The sequence below is a fragment of the Odocoileus virginianus genome, chromosome 20 (assembly GCF_023699985.2).
Source record: "Odocoileus virginianus isolate 20LAN1187 ecotype Illinois chromosome 20, Ovbor_1.2, whole genome shotgun sequence".
Lineage (NCBI taxonomy): Eukaryota > Metazoa > Chordata > Mammalia > Artiodactyla > Cervidae > Odocoileus > Odocoileus virginianus.
The window spans coordinates 56,841,639-56,857,887 of NC_069693.1; the positions used below are offsets into that span (position 1 = coordinate 56,841,639).

The window sequence follows — 16,249 nt, forward strand, 5'->3', positions numbered from 1 at the left end:
AACTCTTGAATAACACAAGATCTTAATTAAATTTACACATCCTTTCCTTTATGGTCTTTGCTTTTTATGTCTAAGAACCCCTTCACATCATGAGACAAAGATATTCAACACTGTCTTCTGAAAGTTTTATAGTTCTTCATCTCACTATAAGTGAAACAAGGAGGTGGTGGGTGTCTAAAACACACACACACACACAAAAGTTTTTGTTTGCTTTATATTTGCTTCATAATTTTTGTAGGTTTGTGTTTTTCCTGGAGTTTGTATTTTCAGTCCTTTCATTGAAATACAGTTGACCAACACTATTGTGTGAGTTTCAGGTGTACTACGAGGGAATTCCCTGCAGCTCAAACAGTAAAGAACCTTTCTGCAATGCAGGAGACCAGGGTTCGGTCCCTGGGTTCGGAAGTTCCTCTGGCGAAGGGAATAGTAATCTACTCCAGTATTCTTGCCTGGAGAATCCCATGGACAGAGAAGCCTGGCGGGCTATAGTCCATGGGGTCACAAAGAGTCAGGCACGCCTGAGGGACTAACGCACACACAGTGATATGACATTTGTACACATCGTGAAATGGCCACTGTAGTAAGTCATTACAACATTATCGACATATTCCTTACGTTGTACACAATCTTGTTTAATTTGAAGTGAAGTTTTCTCTCAAAATCTTTTTCCTTCCAAATATTGAAGGTATTGAAGGTCTTCCAGCTTTTTTCACCTGGTTGCTGAACCATCTGATTCTCATTGCCAGATGCATATGTATGTAGGTATTTACCTTTCTACCCACCTACCTATCTCTGTGTGTCTACCTGTCTATCTAACCATAATCTATCATCCGTCTATCTACCTCCCTCCCTTCCTCTGTGCTGTAGTATGACTGGTCGCTTCAGTCGCTTTGCTACCCCATGGACTGTATAGCCCGCCACCCCGCCAGGCTCCTCTGTCCAACGGATTCTCCCGGCAAGAATACAGGAGTGAGCTGCCATGCCCTCCTCCAGCGGATCTTCCCGACTCAGGGATCAAACCTGTGTCTCCAGCATTGCGGGCAGATTCTTGACCACTAGCGCCGCATGGAAAGCCCTTCTCCCTCTCTATATGTAGTCCCACTCCTTTCTTCTAGGTGGCGCTGTAGAAAAGGACCGAGCCGACCGTGCCCCACCAGAGCAGGAGCGACTTTTCCAGTAGGGGGCGTAGCCCGTAGGGGAACAGGTCTCGGAGAGCCGTACGCAACGTCAGGGGCGGGAACGACGCTCGCCCCGCCCCTGTCGTAGGCAGCGCCCTGTGATTGGAGGAAGGAGCCGTCACTTGGCAGGGCCGTTGGGGTAGGAGGAAGAGGGCCGCGGCCGAAGGTGACGCGGAGGCCGCGGAGGTGTGGGGAGCGGAGCGAGCGGTACGCGACCAGGCGCCGCGGCGGCATCTCGGACGCTCTCCTTCAGCGGCCCCTCGGGCCCTCTCCCTCAGCGGCCGCTCGGGCGCTCTCCCTCAGCCCTCTGCGGTGAATGGCGGCGGGATGGAACGCGAGGGGAGCGGCGGCAGCGGGGCGTCGGCAGGGCTCCTGCAGCAGATCCTGAGCCTGAAGCTGGTGCCGCGGGTGGGCAACGGGACGCTGTGCCCCAACTCCACCTCGCTCTGCTCCTTCCCAGGTACGGCCGCTCTGCGGCCGCGCTCCGGGGCTGACTTCCTTGTGGGAGGGGTCGGCTCTCCGTCGGCCGAGAGCTGGGGGCGGCAGATCTTCCGCCTCCCCCCACCGCTTCGCCGCGGGCCCCTCGGGCGGGCCACCCCGATCCCGTGGTGGGCCCCGTCGGTGAGGGGAACTCGGCCTCCCCCCGAGCTCGTCCTGCTCTCTGGAGTTCCCAAACGCCCCGGCTTCAGGCGGGAACTCGGCAGCGCCCTGGTGGCGGCCGCCCCTCCTCGTCTGGGGCACGGGAGGCGGTCATCTCCTCCTTTTGGCTTGGGGGGGAGCGCTGGGTGATCTCAGCACCTTTCGTTCGCCCCGGCCTCTGGGCTTTCTTGCCTCGGACGGTGCGTCGTCCCGGCCGGTCTGAGGGCCGTCGGTCAGAACTCAGGCACCCACTGTGCCTAGGGTAGGTAGCCCAGCCTTTGCACCAGGAGGCTGTCTGCCGATCGCTGCCACCCACGTCCAGATGCACCCTCTCCGCCAGCCTCTCTTTCTAGGAATCCCTTTCTGGAAACCTGTTGCCGAGTCTCCGACTCCTGTGTTCGAGAACGTCGACACGGCTCCTTTCTGATTCTTATCCCACTTATCTCGGCTGGGCTTGAGAGCAGAGGTTTTCAAATTTAGTAATCGAGATAGAAAGCTATCGGGCTCAGAAAACGAGAGGAGGAAAAATTACTTGGCAAGGCTGAAAATAAAACTTTGGAGTGGAGAGTAGGGTTATGTGTTGGTCCTTTTAAAGGCAAGAAGACTGAGATCAGGGGTGTTTGAAGGGTGAGGTAGGGCCCTCCAGCAAAGCTGACAGATACTTTCACTCAGTAAACTGTACAAGAACCGGCCTGAGACCTGCAAAGGAAGGAGGGTTGGATTACTGACTACAGTTAAAACTGGTAAACAAGGCACTTGTGATTTGTCATCCGCTGGGCAGCGACTGCTAGGCGCCATTCAGCGGACACCAGGGACTTGCTATGTATTACCTTTCTAGTATTGTCCCCTACAGGTCTGTGAAGTAGTTAATTAGATTAAAAATCACGTTGAGGCAGACGCGGGTGTTAGCTTGAAATCATGTCTATAATGATCATCTGGCGAAAGGTATCACAAGATACTAAGATCACATTTGACAATGACAATAGAAATACATGGCATTCTGGAGACCATGTTCAGAAAATGAAACGTTCATGCAGTCTGAAGGCTCTACTGGACCGGATTGGTCGGTTACTTTTCTCACAACTCTTTTATTTGGAAAATTTTCAAACCTACGGAAAACTCGAAATGATAGTGTAACAGATACCTATATACCCTTTACTTAGGTTCATTATTAACATTTCGATTCTTTTGCTTTCTGTCTAAATGTATATATATGCGTGTACATAATATGTTTACTTTCTGCAGAGCCTTTTGAAAGGAAGTTACACAAATAGTGGCGCTTGACAGCTAATGCTTTATAGCATGTATCATTTAAAATGAGGACATTTTCTGCCACAGCCTAGAAAAACACATTGCACTGGAATGTGTTAACGCATTTAACATCGGTAGTATATTATCTAATGTATAGGCCTTATTGAAAGATACTCAGTTTGAATAATGCCATTTATACCTTTTTCTAAAATTCCAGGATCCAATGAAGGATTACACATGGCATATGGTTGTCTTTTTAGTGTTGTTGAATCCAGAATAGTTCCTCCATCTTTGTTTCAGTTTATCGAGACTTGACATTTTTGAAGAGCAGGCTAACTGTTTCATAGACTGTCCTGTAGTCTAAGTTATCTGATTATTTCTTCATGATTAGATTCAGATTAAACATTTTTGTTCAGGATGATGTACATAGGTGATGTCTACTTCCCAGAGCACCACGTTAGGAGACATTTCATGTCAGTTTGTCCCTTTATTGATAACACAAAATTTAATCATTTGGTGAAGATGGTGTTTATCAGATCTCTCCACTATAAGGTTACCTAATCAATAAGTCATATGTGAGGTGATATTTTGAAACTGAACATTTTGTTCAGTCTCTCTGGCTTTCAGCTGCCTCTTTTAAAAAAAAAGATTGAGGTAAGTGGATTTGGGACAGTAGTTTTACTATGTTATAGTAGAGAATCTGTAGCTAAGCATATTGTTTTCCTTTCAGGAATTGTTCTGAAATATTAAACTGCAGTCTGTACTTGAGTTTATGGGTACTTCAGTGGATATATAACTTGGGTGTAGTGATCACCGTGGCTCATTCATGCAGGACATATTTACTGATCAAGTGCAGACTCTGGGCTGGAGTTACAAACATGCACGGCCCGTGGACACAAGTTGATTGGAATGTGATGTGTAAACACACGGGTAAACATGTAACCTCCCTGTTGTGCCTCTTCTTTAGCTGGAATGACGGATTCAATAGGTACATAAAGTGTAATCCTTTCTGAGGCACCAAAACCTGCTGACCACGAATTTCATTTATTGTCCTGATTCTGGAATTGTTTCTATTTGGGCCCCACAGAAGAGGTTACTTGCATTTTATGCCAACTCAGTATGGCAAAGTCATTGCTCTGAAATACTCTGGTTTATTGCTGTCAGGAAGCTTTGAATTGATTTTCTTAAATCTGCATTTGCAGTTTAGACCTTTAGGTTTCTGCCTAACCCTTCTTATTCCAAGTAGTTCAAATTTCTTTGGTGGTCATTTTTAACAAATCTGAATGCTGAGAAAGGCAAATTATTCTCCCCACCTTGTATCAGGAATAAGATTCACTTTCTAAAGGTATGAATTTCATTATATTAATACTTTCAATATCAAAGTATATCTTCTCTCTCTCTCTTTTTTTTTTTTTTGGCCACACCGCACGCCTTGTGGGAATTTAGTTCTTGGACTCAGGGATCAAACCTGGGCCCTCAGTAGTGAGAGCACAGAGTCCTAACTGCTGGATCACCAAGGAATTCCCCAGAGTGTACCTTCTGATAAACTAAAACCCACTAATGTTTTGGTTGTGCCGTTGCTGGAATCAAGAATAGGTCACACTTAGCTCAGTCATTTCCTCATCCAGTCTGCAGATTTACTCAGTGTCTATCTTGTGTCTGTTGGTTTCCAGGCACCAAGTAAAGGTGTGTTAGTGAACAGAACAAAAGAACTTTCATTCTAAAGGGGAAAGAGAAAACAAAATTTAAAAGTATGGAAAGGAGGCAGTCCAGCACTTCCATTGCAGGGGGCTCAGGTTCAGTCCCTGGTCAGGGAACTGAGTTCACGCATGCCTTGCAAAATGGCAAAATAAATAAAAATATGAAACGGAACAGACAGTGTAAGATTGGGCAGAGGGATAGTAAGGGGTACTTCTTGAGTGTCAAGTGGAATACTTGTTTTACTTAAGATCATGAGGGAGCCCTCTAAGATGATGCCATCGGAGATGAAATCTGAAAGGGAATGAGGAACTACCACGCAGCTGTCCGGAGACGGGCATTCTGGGCGAGGGGCAGCAGGTGCAGAGGCCCTGGGACGGGAGCTTGCTGCAGCAACATGAAGGAGGCCAGTGCAGTGGGAGGGGCGGTGTGGGCACGACGGGAGGGGAGTGAGGTCAGATCCCCTGAAGCTGTATTCCAGGGCTTTTGAGCAGAGGAAGGATGATCTGATTCACTTTTTTTTTTTCTTTTTCATGTATGCAATTTAATGATTTTTTGCAGAGTTTACAGTCATCATAAAAGCAACTTGAGAATGTTCTCATCACTCCAACAAGAAACCTTGTCCCCATTAGCACTGACTTTCTGGTTTTGTGTGGAGAACAGATGAAAGGCCAGATTAGGGCAGATAAGAGGTAGCCGGGGCTCAGTCCAAGAGACCATTAAGGTTGAGGCAGGCCAGAAGGGCCCACTCAGAAACCAGGGATAAGTGGGCAGTTAGGCAGTGGCCTCGGGAGAGAGGTGGCAGGCTACAGTTGAGAGTCCTGGTGGGCCAGTCCTCCTTGTTAGGAGAGGAAGGATATCTCGAAAAAACTCGGTTTCCCTTTACTCTCGCACTGCCACTGCGCTCACAACACTTCTGGCGCCAGATGTCATTTTTCTACGCACCAAGCAGTTCTGGACACCAGTTGGTGTCCTCCAACTCAGTTCAGTTCTGACACTGTCTGCCTGGATCTGGCCTCCAGTCCGACAGGGTAAAGGCCCAGTTGCACAAAACTGCCCCAACCCCCCACTTCAGATGCCAGTCAAAGTTCAGGTTCTCGAATGTGTTTCTGACCAGCTAAGGTTTCCATGTCTTCCTTCTTGTTCGATTAAAAATGCTAGAGCAGCTTACAGAATTCAGGAAAACAGTTTACTTACTAGGTTACTGATATGTTCCCGAAGATGTTAAAGGATGGAAATGAACACCACATAAAGAGATCGGCAGGGTGAAGTCTGGAAGGGTCCCCGAGCACAGGAGCTTCTATTCCTTGGAGCTGGGGTTGGTCACCCTCCCAGCACATAGATGTCTTCACTAGCCCAGAAGCTCTCTGAACTCCATACTTTTGAATTATCTATGGAGGCTTCATCACTTAGGCATGACTGATTATTAACTTGCTTCTAGCCCCCTCCTCTCTCCTGAGAATGGAGAGTGGGGTTGAAGGTTCCAAGCTTACAATCATGGCCTGGCCTTTCTGGTGACCACTGCCCATCAAGGAGCCCACCAAGAGTTGCTTTATGAGAACAAAAGACACTCCTGGAACCAGGGTCACAGATTAAGTCTTAGAAAAAAAGATTTTCCTAGCACCATTATTTTCAAGGGTTTTAGGCATCAGGAGTAGAGGCCAGATAGATTTGTATTAGTATTTCACAAGGAAACAGATGGATCCCTTGGCAGGTAGGTGGGAGTGGGTAAGAGAGGGGTCTCACAGTGGGCAGTGTGGAGAGACAGGCCGATGGGCACTTAGCATCTAGGCAGGCCAGTGTGGAGTTGCAGGACTGGGGTGGTCAACTTGGAACCCCGGCTACGCAGGCGCCGACTGTGTTCTCACAGTTGTTTGACCTGTAACGGGGCAGAGCGGGGCAGGCTGGAAGGACGGCTGGGCGCCAGGCCTCTGCCCGCCTGTTCTGCGCTCCTGTCTCTGCTGACTGGGGCCAGTTTGGCCTTGAGCCCTCGCTTGGAAGTGAGGGGACTCGACTGTGGAGGCTAGGGGGCCAGGGAGACAGAGCCCCCCGGACAGGTCTGCTGTGTGGCCCTTCTGTTTAACTCAAACGCCAGTCTGCAGAATATGCTTAAAGATACAGGCACTCTCTGGGCAGGGATCTCTGTCTTTTTAAAATTTCTGTTCTTGTTCACTGACGTGCCTGACATATGGAATGGGCTCTGTAAGTATTTGCTGAATGAATGAACTCTCAGTACTAGTATTAGCTTGCTGTGGCTATTGAAACAACTCACTACAAATTTAGTGGCTTAAAACAACACAGATCTATTAGTCCTGGAGGTCAGAAGTCCAAATGGTCAGCAGAGCCATCTTCCTTTTGAAGGCTCTAAGGAAAATTTGTTTTCATGTCTTTTCCAGCTGCTAGAGGTCACCACATCTTTTGGTTTATGGCACCTTCCTCCATCTTTAAAGCCAGCAGCATAGCATCTTCAGATCTCTTTGACTCTGACCCTCTTCCAGGGATCCTTGATTACAGTAGGCCCGCCTATAAAATCCAAGATACTAGCCGCCACCCCCCCTCCATTGCAAGATGCCTAATCTCATCACACCTGCACACTCCCTTTTGTTATGTCGGGTCGCATTTTCATAGGCTCTGGAGTTGAGGATGTGGGCATCTTTGGCCACCAGTGCTTAGTCTGGTTTCCCCTTATAACATTTATTTCAGGTTAATAACCTGACTTGTTCTTCACCATGGGGAAATGATGTGACTTTAGCTGCCAGAGTAAACAAAGCTGAAGCTAATGCACTTTATGTGAAACAGTGAACAAGGAAATACTGTAAAATAGACAAAGATGTTTGACAGTGTATAGAGCCAGGGAAATGAAAAGTACTATATGATGATCAATAAATACCTGTTAAATAGATGGCATATTAAGGTGCAGTATTAAAGGGGTATCACTTAGCTTTTTAAAAGTGTTTTATTGATTGAGGTTTGCCTTAGCTATTAGTGTTCTGTATTATTTCCATCCCTCTGAAAGCGTTTTATAAATTGTACTGTTCATCTAACATGATAAAGCCTTTCTGTCCTACTTAGAGTGACTTAAGTGATGCTATATAAAATGTGGAGGCAGTGGGAGCGCGAAAGGATGCGACTTAGGGCTGTAGGAAGGTGCACACTGCTTCTTCCCCTCAGAGACTCAGGGGCAGCCGGCCTGCTGCACCGGATCCTGTTTGCACACATGCCTTTCAGCTTTTAGAAAAGTTGAGATGTGAGTTGCTAGCCCAGCAAGCCTCCTTGCCCCAGGGAAGTGGGAACAGGGGAGCGTTGGTGTCTGCTAGGGCTGCTGGGACAAAGCACCATGGACCGAGTGACTTAACCTACAGAGGTGGAGACTGACAGTGCAAGATGAGGGTGCCGGCACGGTCAGGCTGAGGGCCTCCTTGGGCCGTCCTCATGATACGTCCTCACTCAGCGGGGAGAGAAAGAGGAGAGGCACACAGGGAGAAATCTGCCTTCCTCTTGCAAGTCCACGGTCCTGTTGGATTCGGGCTCCCGCACGTGGATTCATCCGTGGCAGCTGGGTCGCACACCTGAGTGTCCAGCCCCACTTTTACTAAAGTTACCAACTTCCTGTGTCTCCGGCAGATGAAGGCTTCCCCCCAGTTCACCGCCTGCGTGGTTCACTGCAGCCAGTGAGGAGCCGCGCCCTAGTGGGCCCTTGACTTGCTGTGGCGAGCAGAGCTCGTCTCTCAAACCTGGGGTCTCCGGCGGGAGCCCCGTGACGGCAAGGCTGTCAGCTGGGCGGCGGCTCTGTGTCCTCCACCCCCGGGCACTGCCATCCCCCCGTCCTCACAGAGCTTGGTGCACAGGGGGGCTGTAAGGGCAGCCCGAGTCCCTTAGCTGGCTTGTGGAGGAGCTGCTGGGGACTCGGGGATTAAAGGTGGGGGAGCTGCCTGGCGCCATTTCCTGGGTTGGGGGTGAGCTGGCCGTGGATGGTGTCCATGGAGGCCCCAGTGGGAGTGGCCAGCGTGCAGCGGGGCCCGGGCCTGACAGGCACCCGGGGAGGGTGGCACCTCGGGAGCGGGGTGCACACCAGCCTCTGCGGCAGCCGCCGCGGACAGAGGCCGGGCCTTGACGCACGGCGCCGTCGGTGCTGCTCACACCTGTCCTTGTGAAAGGGAAGTCACGTAAGTGAATTTCCAAACCTGGGTGAACTTTTTTCTTCCGTGTTTGGGAGTAGGGGTAGCTTGTCAGGAGTTGGCCAACCTTTTCTGTAAAGGGCCAGATTATAAATATTTTAGGCTTTGCAGGTCCTATGGTCTCTGTCACTGTTTCAGCCCTGCTCTTGGAGCTTGAAAGCAGCCATAGACAAGACTTAAGTGAACGGGTGTGGCTGTGTTCCCTTGAGACTTTCCGCACAAAAACAGGGGGGCCGTAGTTTAGTGACCCCTCCAAAACCATCAGTGTTTGGAGATTCGACTGATGAGCCGCCACTGCAACGGAATCCTTTTAAAATTGAAATAACTGAGTATAATGACTGCGCCTTTGTAGTGAGCACCCTGGGGAAGCTGGTGACATCCACCCTTCCTTTGCTTTCCCTTGCAGAGATGTGGTATGGTGTGTTCCTGTGGGCACTGGTGACTTCTCTCTTCTTTCACGTCCCCGCTGGATTACTGGCCCTCTTCACCCTCAGACATCACAAATATGGTAGGTTCATGTCTGTAAGCATCCTGTTGATGGGCATCGTGGGACCAATTACTGCTGGAATCTTGACAAGTATGTTAGACGTTTAAAATACAGTCAAAACGTTTCATATGAATAGTTAATTTTAGGAGCCGTTTTAGAAACATGTCTGAGTGGGATAAAGAAGTAAGAGCGCTCTTGGTCTGCAGATCCTGTTTTTTAATATATTGTTCTCTTCTCACCTCAGTCCCCTCTTACTTGGCTAACATCTTTGACTTCCTGAGTCCGATTTTGTCTCATGGCTTTAGGGAAGCCACGTTAAGATTTGTGAGATATGTCTTGTGATCTTGACCACTACCAAGAGAATATTTGACTTGAAAGGAGAATACTCTCCTTTCTCTTCAGCTGTCACTTCACTGATTTGTGGCATTGCAATCTGGTTGACGATTACTTCCCTTCATCCAGGTGTAGGTATTTTAAGGAGGGAGGAAATTTTGTTTAGAAAAATGCCTGTTTTTTTTTTTTTCTCTCTCAGGGTTTTCTGAATAAGAGTTTGAGCAACATTCATAATTATACATTATTTTTATCTGTGTGGTGTCTTTTGGGTGGGGGTGCAGCTTTTGTTCATGTCACAGGGAGGAGAATATTTTTAAGCTCATAACAAAATAAAAATAGCATGTACATTTTATATAAATTAAAAATTATAAGAAAGCAAAAATAAAAATCCTCCATTACTGTATTCCTACGTGGTAACCACAGTTTGCATTTCGTTATATGCTTTCAGACTTTTTTCTTGGTATTTGTAATTATTTTTTTCACTGTGATTTTAAACTTTGAACTTCAAGCAGAAATTCCCCTGTCTCTTTGACTTTAGGGGTTTTTTTGGGGACAAGGTGGCCTAGTTTCTCTGAGTTCTGTAGATGGTGGAACTTTTGTGACAAGGCAGTGGGGAGGCTAATTTTCTCCTGTCTGCATTAAGGAGTTTCCATAACTGGCCTTAAACAATATTTTTAACTATATCACCTACTGCTATCTTTAGAGAGCCTCTGCTCCAGTTTTCTTACTGGATTATTAGCCCCCAGGACCTGTTTTAGATTTCTCATTGGTAAAATAGCAATGCTGTGTGATGACTAAATGAAATAATGTGTGTATATAAAACACATAACAGAATATCTAACAAGTAGTAATTGTGTCCTTTGGCTATAGTGCATACAGCCTATTCCCTTCCCATTTTGCTGCTGCTTCTGGTTTGCTTTTAACTGTCTTCCCTTCATCATCCAAATCCCACTTTGGGGCCAGTTCAAAGCTTCTTCTGACCCAACCCACTTTTTTCTGGAGATAAATTACAAAGAGGCCCAATGGAACACATGCCTCTCAAATGGTAGTGTTAACAGCACAGTGTGTATGTATTGCCACTCGCACTGTTCTTTCTTCTGCTTCAAATAGGTTAATATACCATCATATCACATTGGTACAAGGTGTTGACACTTGATCGAAACAGTGTGATCGTCCTGCATTATTCAAAATCTGCTTCGTGCTTGTGCTTTCTGTCTTGTGTCCCCAGCTGTATTCTCTGACCAAGGAGAATTTTGTTTGGAGCATTTTGGGGTGGGGTCAGGAGATTATCTGGGAACTTTGGATCTATCTGTTCTTTTCAAATGAATGATTCTTGACTTTTCTTAGTACAATGCTGAGTCCCTGTGAGCAATTCAGGGTACCTGAGTAGAAACAGATGTCTGTCTGTTCTGTTTATTCAATTTGTAGGAAGTTATAGTGGCCAACAGAATGACATGGGAAATAGAAAGGAATCCCGGCGTATCCCTCGCCTCAAGCCCTTTGAATGAATAGCAACTTGATGGGTTTAGGGTCTCGCTCTCCTTCCTCCTCCCTCCTTTTATTTTTCTGCTGTGCCACACAGCTTGTGGTATCTTAGTTCCCAAACCAGGGATTGAACCCCGGGCCACAGCAGTGGACCATCTGGGCATTCAGGGCGTTCGCTCCATCCATTTCTTGAAGGGAATTTTGAGTATAGTACAAGAGGGAGTGGGGTTTCCCTGTGACTGCTCCTGAAATATTTCTTGCTCAGCCTCATGCAGAGGATTTTCTATCATTTATTGCCAAGAATTTGTTAGGTATCTGTTACATGCCTGGGGAATAAGAGATGTTTTGAGTTTATAATTGGGTTATGTGAATATTGCAGTCTTTGTGATTTTGGTTATGACTTCCAGGTGATTTTATTCAATAAATCTAGGAGACTTAGTTTGAAAGAGTCCCTTTTCTAAAAGCATTTGTTGGTGACTTGCAAACCATATAAGGAATACTTAAAACCAAGAGTAGTCAGTGAAAAGAATAGGGAAAACAAAAACATTTCTGTAATGTTTAAATTTTAATGTAAAAAATATAGATCATTCTACTTAGTTTTATTTTTTAATGTCTTTTTATGTTTTGTTTACTTAGAGTTTTAAGTGCTATATTTTTCTGATTATATTAACCCCCCTCTCATTTTTTACCACACTTGAATTTTTGAACAGGTGCAGCAATTGCGGGAGTGTACCGAGCAGCAGGAAAGGAAATGATTCCGTTTGAAGCGCTCACCCTGGGCGCTGGACAGACGTTTTGTGTCGTGGTGGTCTCCTTTTTACGGATTTTAGCTACTCTATAGCGCACGCCCTTGTGCTGTGGTGGTGAACGGGTCTGACAGAACCCTCAGAAAGAACGCATTATGGGATGTAGCGTTTTCTTAGCGCTTCCAACGGTATGAAGAACAACACTTCAGTCCTTTCTTCAGTTTGAAGTTCCAGGAATTAAAGATCTTTTTGGACTCATTGTTCTCAACCAAAAAAAAAATCAAGTTTCTTTTCTTTCTGCTTTTTACATATTCAATTCAGGCAGTTTTACAGGTGCATCTTTACCCAAGCCCAGTCAGCAGTGCTTCTGTTGGCATCCTTCACATTGAAATTTACAATGTCCTGTGAGAAAAATGCAGCCTTGCCTGTTTCAGAGAAACTGTAGAACATACTGGTTTACTTCTGAGCACAGTATAGATCAAATCTTATTTGATCTAATCTTGATTAAAATTTGGCAAACTCTTGCCACATCTTCATGACAGTAAGTGCCAAATAGGTTTTGGTTGAGCATAACGTTGAGAACAAATTTGGAGAAATAAAACACACCAAAAACCTATAACTCAAGTAGTGGCTTCAGTTCCACTATTTAAAGAAAAGCTAACTCCTGAATGATGTGACATTTTATGGAGAACTATTTTCACCTCTGATTATTTTATATATTTTAAGATGTGTGAATTTCCTGTTTTGTACATTCTCTCAAAATAAGCTAGGTAATTGAGAATTTTTTCCACAGAACTCCTGTACCACCTTTTCCTATCATTGTTTTCTATTGATTTTATTTAGTTTAATTGGAAACACGCCCTATTAGATAGTTCGAATGGAAAATTCTCAGCCATATTGATCAGGATATCTTTGGACATTGAGACACACACACAGAAAGATACTTTAAACATTCTGTTACCATTTTTAGTGACTTTGGTTTACTTATGGCTCTTAAAAAATTGTAAAAGTGCAGCTTTAACTGGAATTAGGTAGGGGTTATTGATTTCCTAGTCTTAATGTGGTTATCTAGTGGTGGGTCTTCAGCCTGTTTTACAGTGTTGGGTATGACTCCCAGAAAGTGCCTAAAGTTTAATTTTCAGATATACCTTCCACTGTGCCCTTTATATTTCCCTTCAAGAGAATTTATATCCTTATATCAGAGTTTTTTTTTTTTAAACCCAATTTTAGTTCTTTTAATTTTTCTTCTAATGCCTAGCTTTTTTTTTTTTCATCTAAAGGCCTAAAAACTGTGACCTTCAAAAGAAAAAGGATTGCAAAAATTAAGTATCTGACTTTATCCTTAACCACATAAACTGGTTTGTATGAAATACAGTTGTTGTTATCTGTTTTCAAAATAGTTTCTGATATAAATCTGACATTTTAAAAGGGAAGTTCTCATTATGAGTGTGAAGCTACCTGTCCATGAGGTTAGGTGCAGTGCTGTTTGATTTAAAGCAATATGCACTCACTTTGGCTTCCGATTAAAAATAGCCAGGAGAATCAATTTACCAGGGATAGTCACAGAGAAAAATTACAAAGGATCCCAAAAAGTAAGTGAACATTTTCTTTTAAATAACAGGCCATTAGACTACTTATCAAAATTACAGTGATAGATACACTCTAACTAGGGGAAAAATTGTAGGAGTTGTATACAGGCAAATATCCTTACAAATTCCCCAACAAGATTACTCTCCAATGCTGCAAATCTTTATTGCAAGCAAATTTTTATGTCTTTAGCTCAAGACTCCATTTTTCAGTTCACTAGTTGGATTTTGAAAAGTAGCCCTTCAGTTTAAGAAATTTTCCTTCATCTCTACTGAAAGATGTCTCGGCATTCTCACCAAAAACATTCCTTTGGATGGAGTTTCACAAATCGAGCGTGGGCTAGTGGTCTGCAGGCCTCTCTCTCCGAATACTAATCTTCCAACATATTGATCCATGACTTAAATGTTTGGTTACTTCACTTCTAGAGCCAAGACAAAAGAACTAATGCATTTTGAAAGTTGTATTTGTTTTCATCTGTTTCTTGTTTGATTATCCACTGTTTTTAAGAACTTAAAATATAAAATGGATCTTCAGATTATTGAATGTTTCATTCATCCCAGTATGTGAACAATTCTGTGAATAAATGAATATAGACTTTATATAACTTGAGCTTTGTGGCTTGAAATGTTTTTAGGAAGAAACTATTTGAATTATAAGGAATGTTGATTGCCCCTAAGGGTTTCTTTTTCTTTTTAATTTCTCATTTCAAATGCACAATTATTTGGGGGTGGTTGCTCAGATGAAAAAGTACTGGCATTTGTGTTGAACATTTTATTTTTTCACATAAAGCTTCTGGGACGTTTTGCCAACTCCTGACTTGTCTGGAGACATGTGAAACCATCCCTGCCCCAGCTATGCATCCACTTTTCTTTTAGTGGGAAGGAGAAACCCCCAACCATGAAAAGCTGATTTCTGAATTCTTTGAGATAAAGGTTTTAGGAGAAAAACATTTCATGTAAACTTAAATCCAATACAAAAGAGTAATGACTATTCCAAGACAAAGGTGTCTCATTGTACTACTTACTAATTCAGAACATTACCTAGGAAATGTATAAACTAGGGAGATGAAGTTCATGCAAATAGTTATCTTTAAGCCCTTACGTTTCCCAAGTCTTTAAATTGTATGTTAGCTTTTGATTCCAAAAGCTGCTCTGGTTTGAATGACGTTCTTAATACAACTGCAGTGCACACCGACCTTCCCTAGGAGATCATTTCCTGAAGTTGAAGTCCTGGTGCTGTCCACACACAGAAGGTTCTATGTACTTGCGTTTCTGTTTTGTGCGTTGTTACCCTGCTTGTGGTAAAGTCAGCTTAACTTTTTGTATTAGATTATTTCACTAAATGCTGCAGTCAAACTGATTAAATCTTTGTACCACAGAAACTTATTTAAATTTTATTTTTCTACTGAAATTTCTAATTCTGGTATAAATGTTTATCAAGAAAGATTACCCTCAACTCTGTGAACTTGAACTGCTTTTTCTTTTTCAGTGGCCAATGAATTTAAGCTTTTGTAATAAAAATTTCCACCTGAAGTGTGCTGTTTTTCTTTTTAAGCTTAGTAGTTAACATATCTATTTAGCTGTATTTCCTTTATGTTCAGCTTACTAGTTTATGGTAAAATTCCTGTCCAAAGATCTGATTAAACACTACTTACATGTAGACTTGAGCCTTATTAACTTCACTTTCTGTGCAATGTTACCATCAAAAGCTTTTGTACAGTTTCACACTGCGATGGCTAAAAGCTGATAACCCTTTGTGATAAAAATGTATCATTTCAATGGTCCACGTGAAGAGGGTCTCCAAGGTTGGTTCAGTATTCTGTGACATCATAAGACGTTTTCTGCCCTGCCGTTTTCAGCACACTGGATTGTCCCCTTTGGGTAGCTTACCCCATGGTCCTAAGGGAACTACTGGAGTTCCAGGCATTGCAGATGGACATACAGTGTAGCAGGAGACTAGCCATCCACTCTCTCTCTTTTTTTAAATTTAGGTATAACATAAAGTGCACAAGTCTTAAATGTATAGCTTAATGATTTTTATGTATTTATACACTTACGTGAAATGGTAGTACTTCGGTCAAGATATAGAGTAACTCCCTAGAAGGATGCAGAACTCTGCAAGAAACCTCCAATATCTTATGTATCCCAACAGAGGATCTCTTCTGTTATCAAAAAGATGATAATCCACGACTGGACAGTGGGAAGAGACTATGGGGAGAGGCTAAAGATGCTGAATTTGGTGGGAAGAGAAGGACCCCATAAATTATTGCCAAGACAACCTTGCAAAGAAGCCAGTTCTGACTCTGGGTTGGAAACTGCTTCTTGACTCGCTCTTTGTTGCTTTTTTCTTTCGGTTCAGTCGCTCAGTTGTGTCCGACTCTGTGACCCTGTGGACTGCGGCACGCCAGGCCTCCCTGTCCGTCACTAACTCCCAGAGTTTACTCAAACTCAGGTCCATTGAGTCAGTGATGCCATCCAGCCATCTCATCCTCTGTCCTCCCCTTCTCCTCCTGACTCAATCTTTCCCAGCATCAGGGTCTTTTCCAATGAGTCAGCTCTTCGCATCAAGTGGCCAAAGTACTGGAGTTTCAGCTTCAGCATCAGTCCTTCCAATGAATATTCAGGACTGATTTCCTTTAGGATGGACTGGTGGGATCTTGCAGTCCAA

At 44.3% G+C, this 16,249-nt stretch overlaps 1 protein-coding gene across 2 annotated transcripts; it reads left to right on the plus strand.

Moving 5' to 3' along the window:
• The first annotated feature begins 1,300 nt into the window (after positions 1–1,300).
• Positions 1,301–15,114, plus strand: TMEM170A (transmembrane protein 170A). Of its 2 annotated transcripts, none has more exons than XM_020884002.2 (3): positions 1,301–1,638; positions 9,351–9,521; positions 11,960–15,114. In XM_020884002.2, the coding sequence occupies exons 1-3, from the start codon at positions 1,506–1,508 to the stop codon at positions 12,088–12,090; spliced, it is 435 nt and encodes a 144-aa protein (XP_020739661.1). In that variant the 5' UTR covers positions 1,301–1,505; the 3' UTR covers positions 12,091–15,114. The 2 variants fall into 2 exon arrangements, with proteins under 2 accessions (XP_020739661.1, XP_020739662.1); XM_020884003.2 differs by having other exon boundaries at positions 9,351–9,452.
• The last annotated feature ends 1,135 nt before the right edge of the window (positions 15,115–16,249 follow it).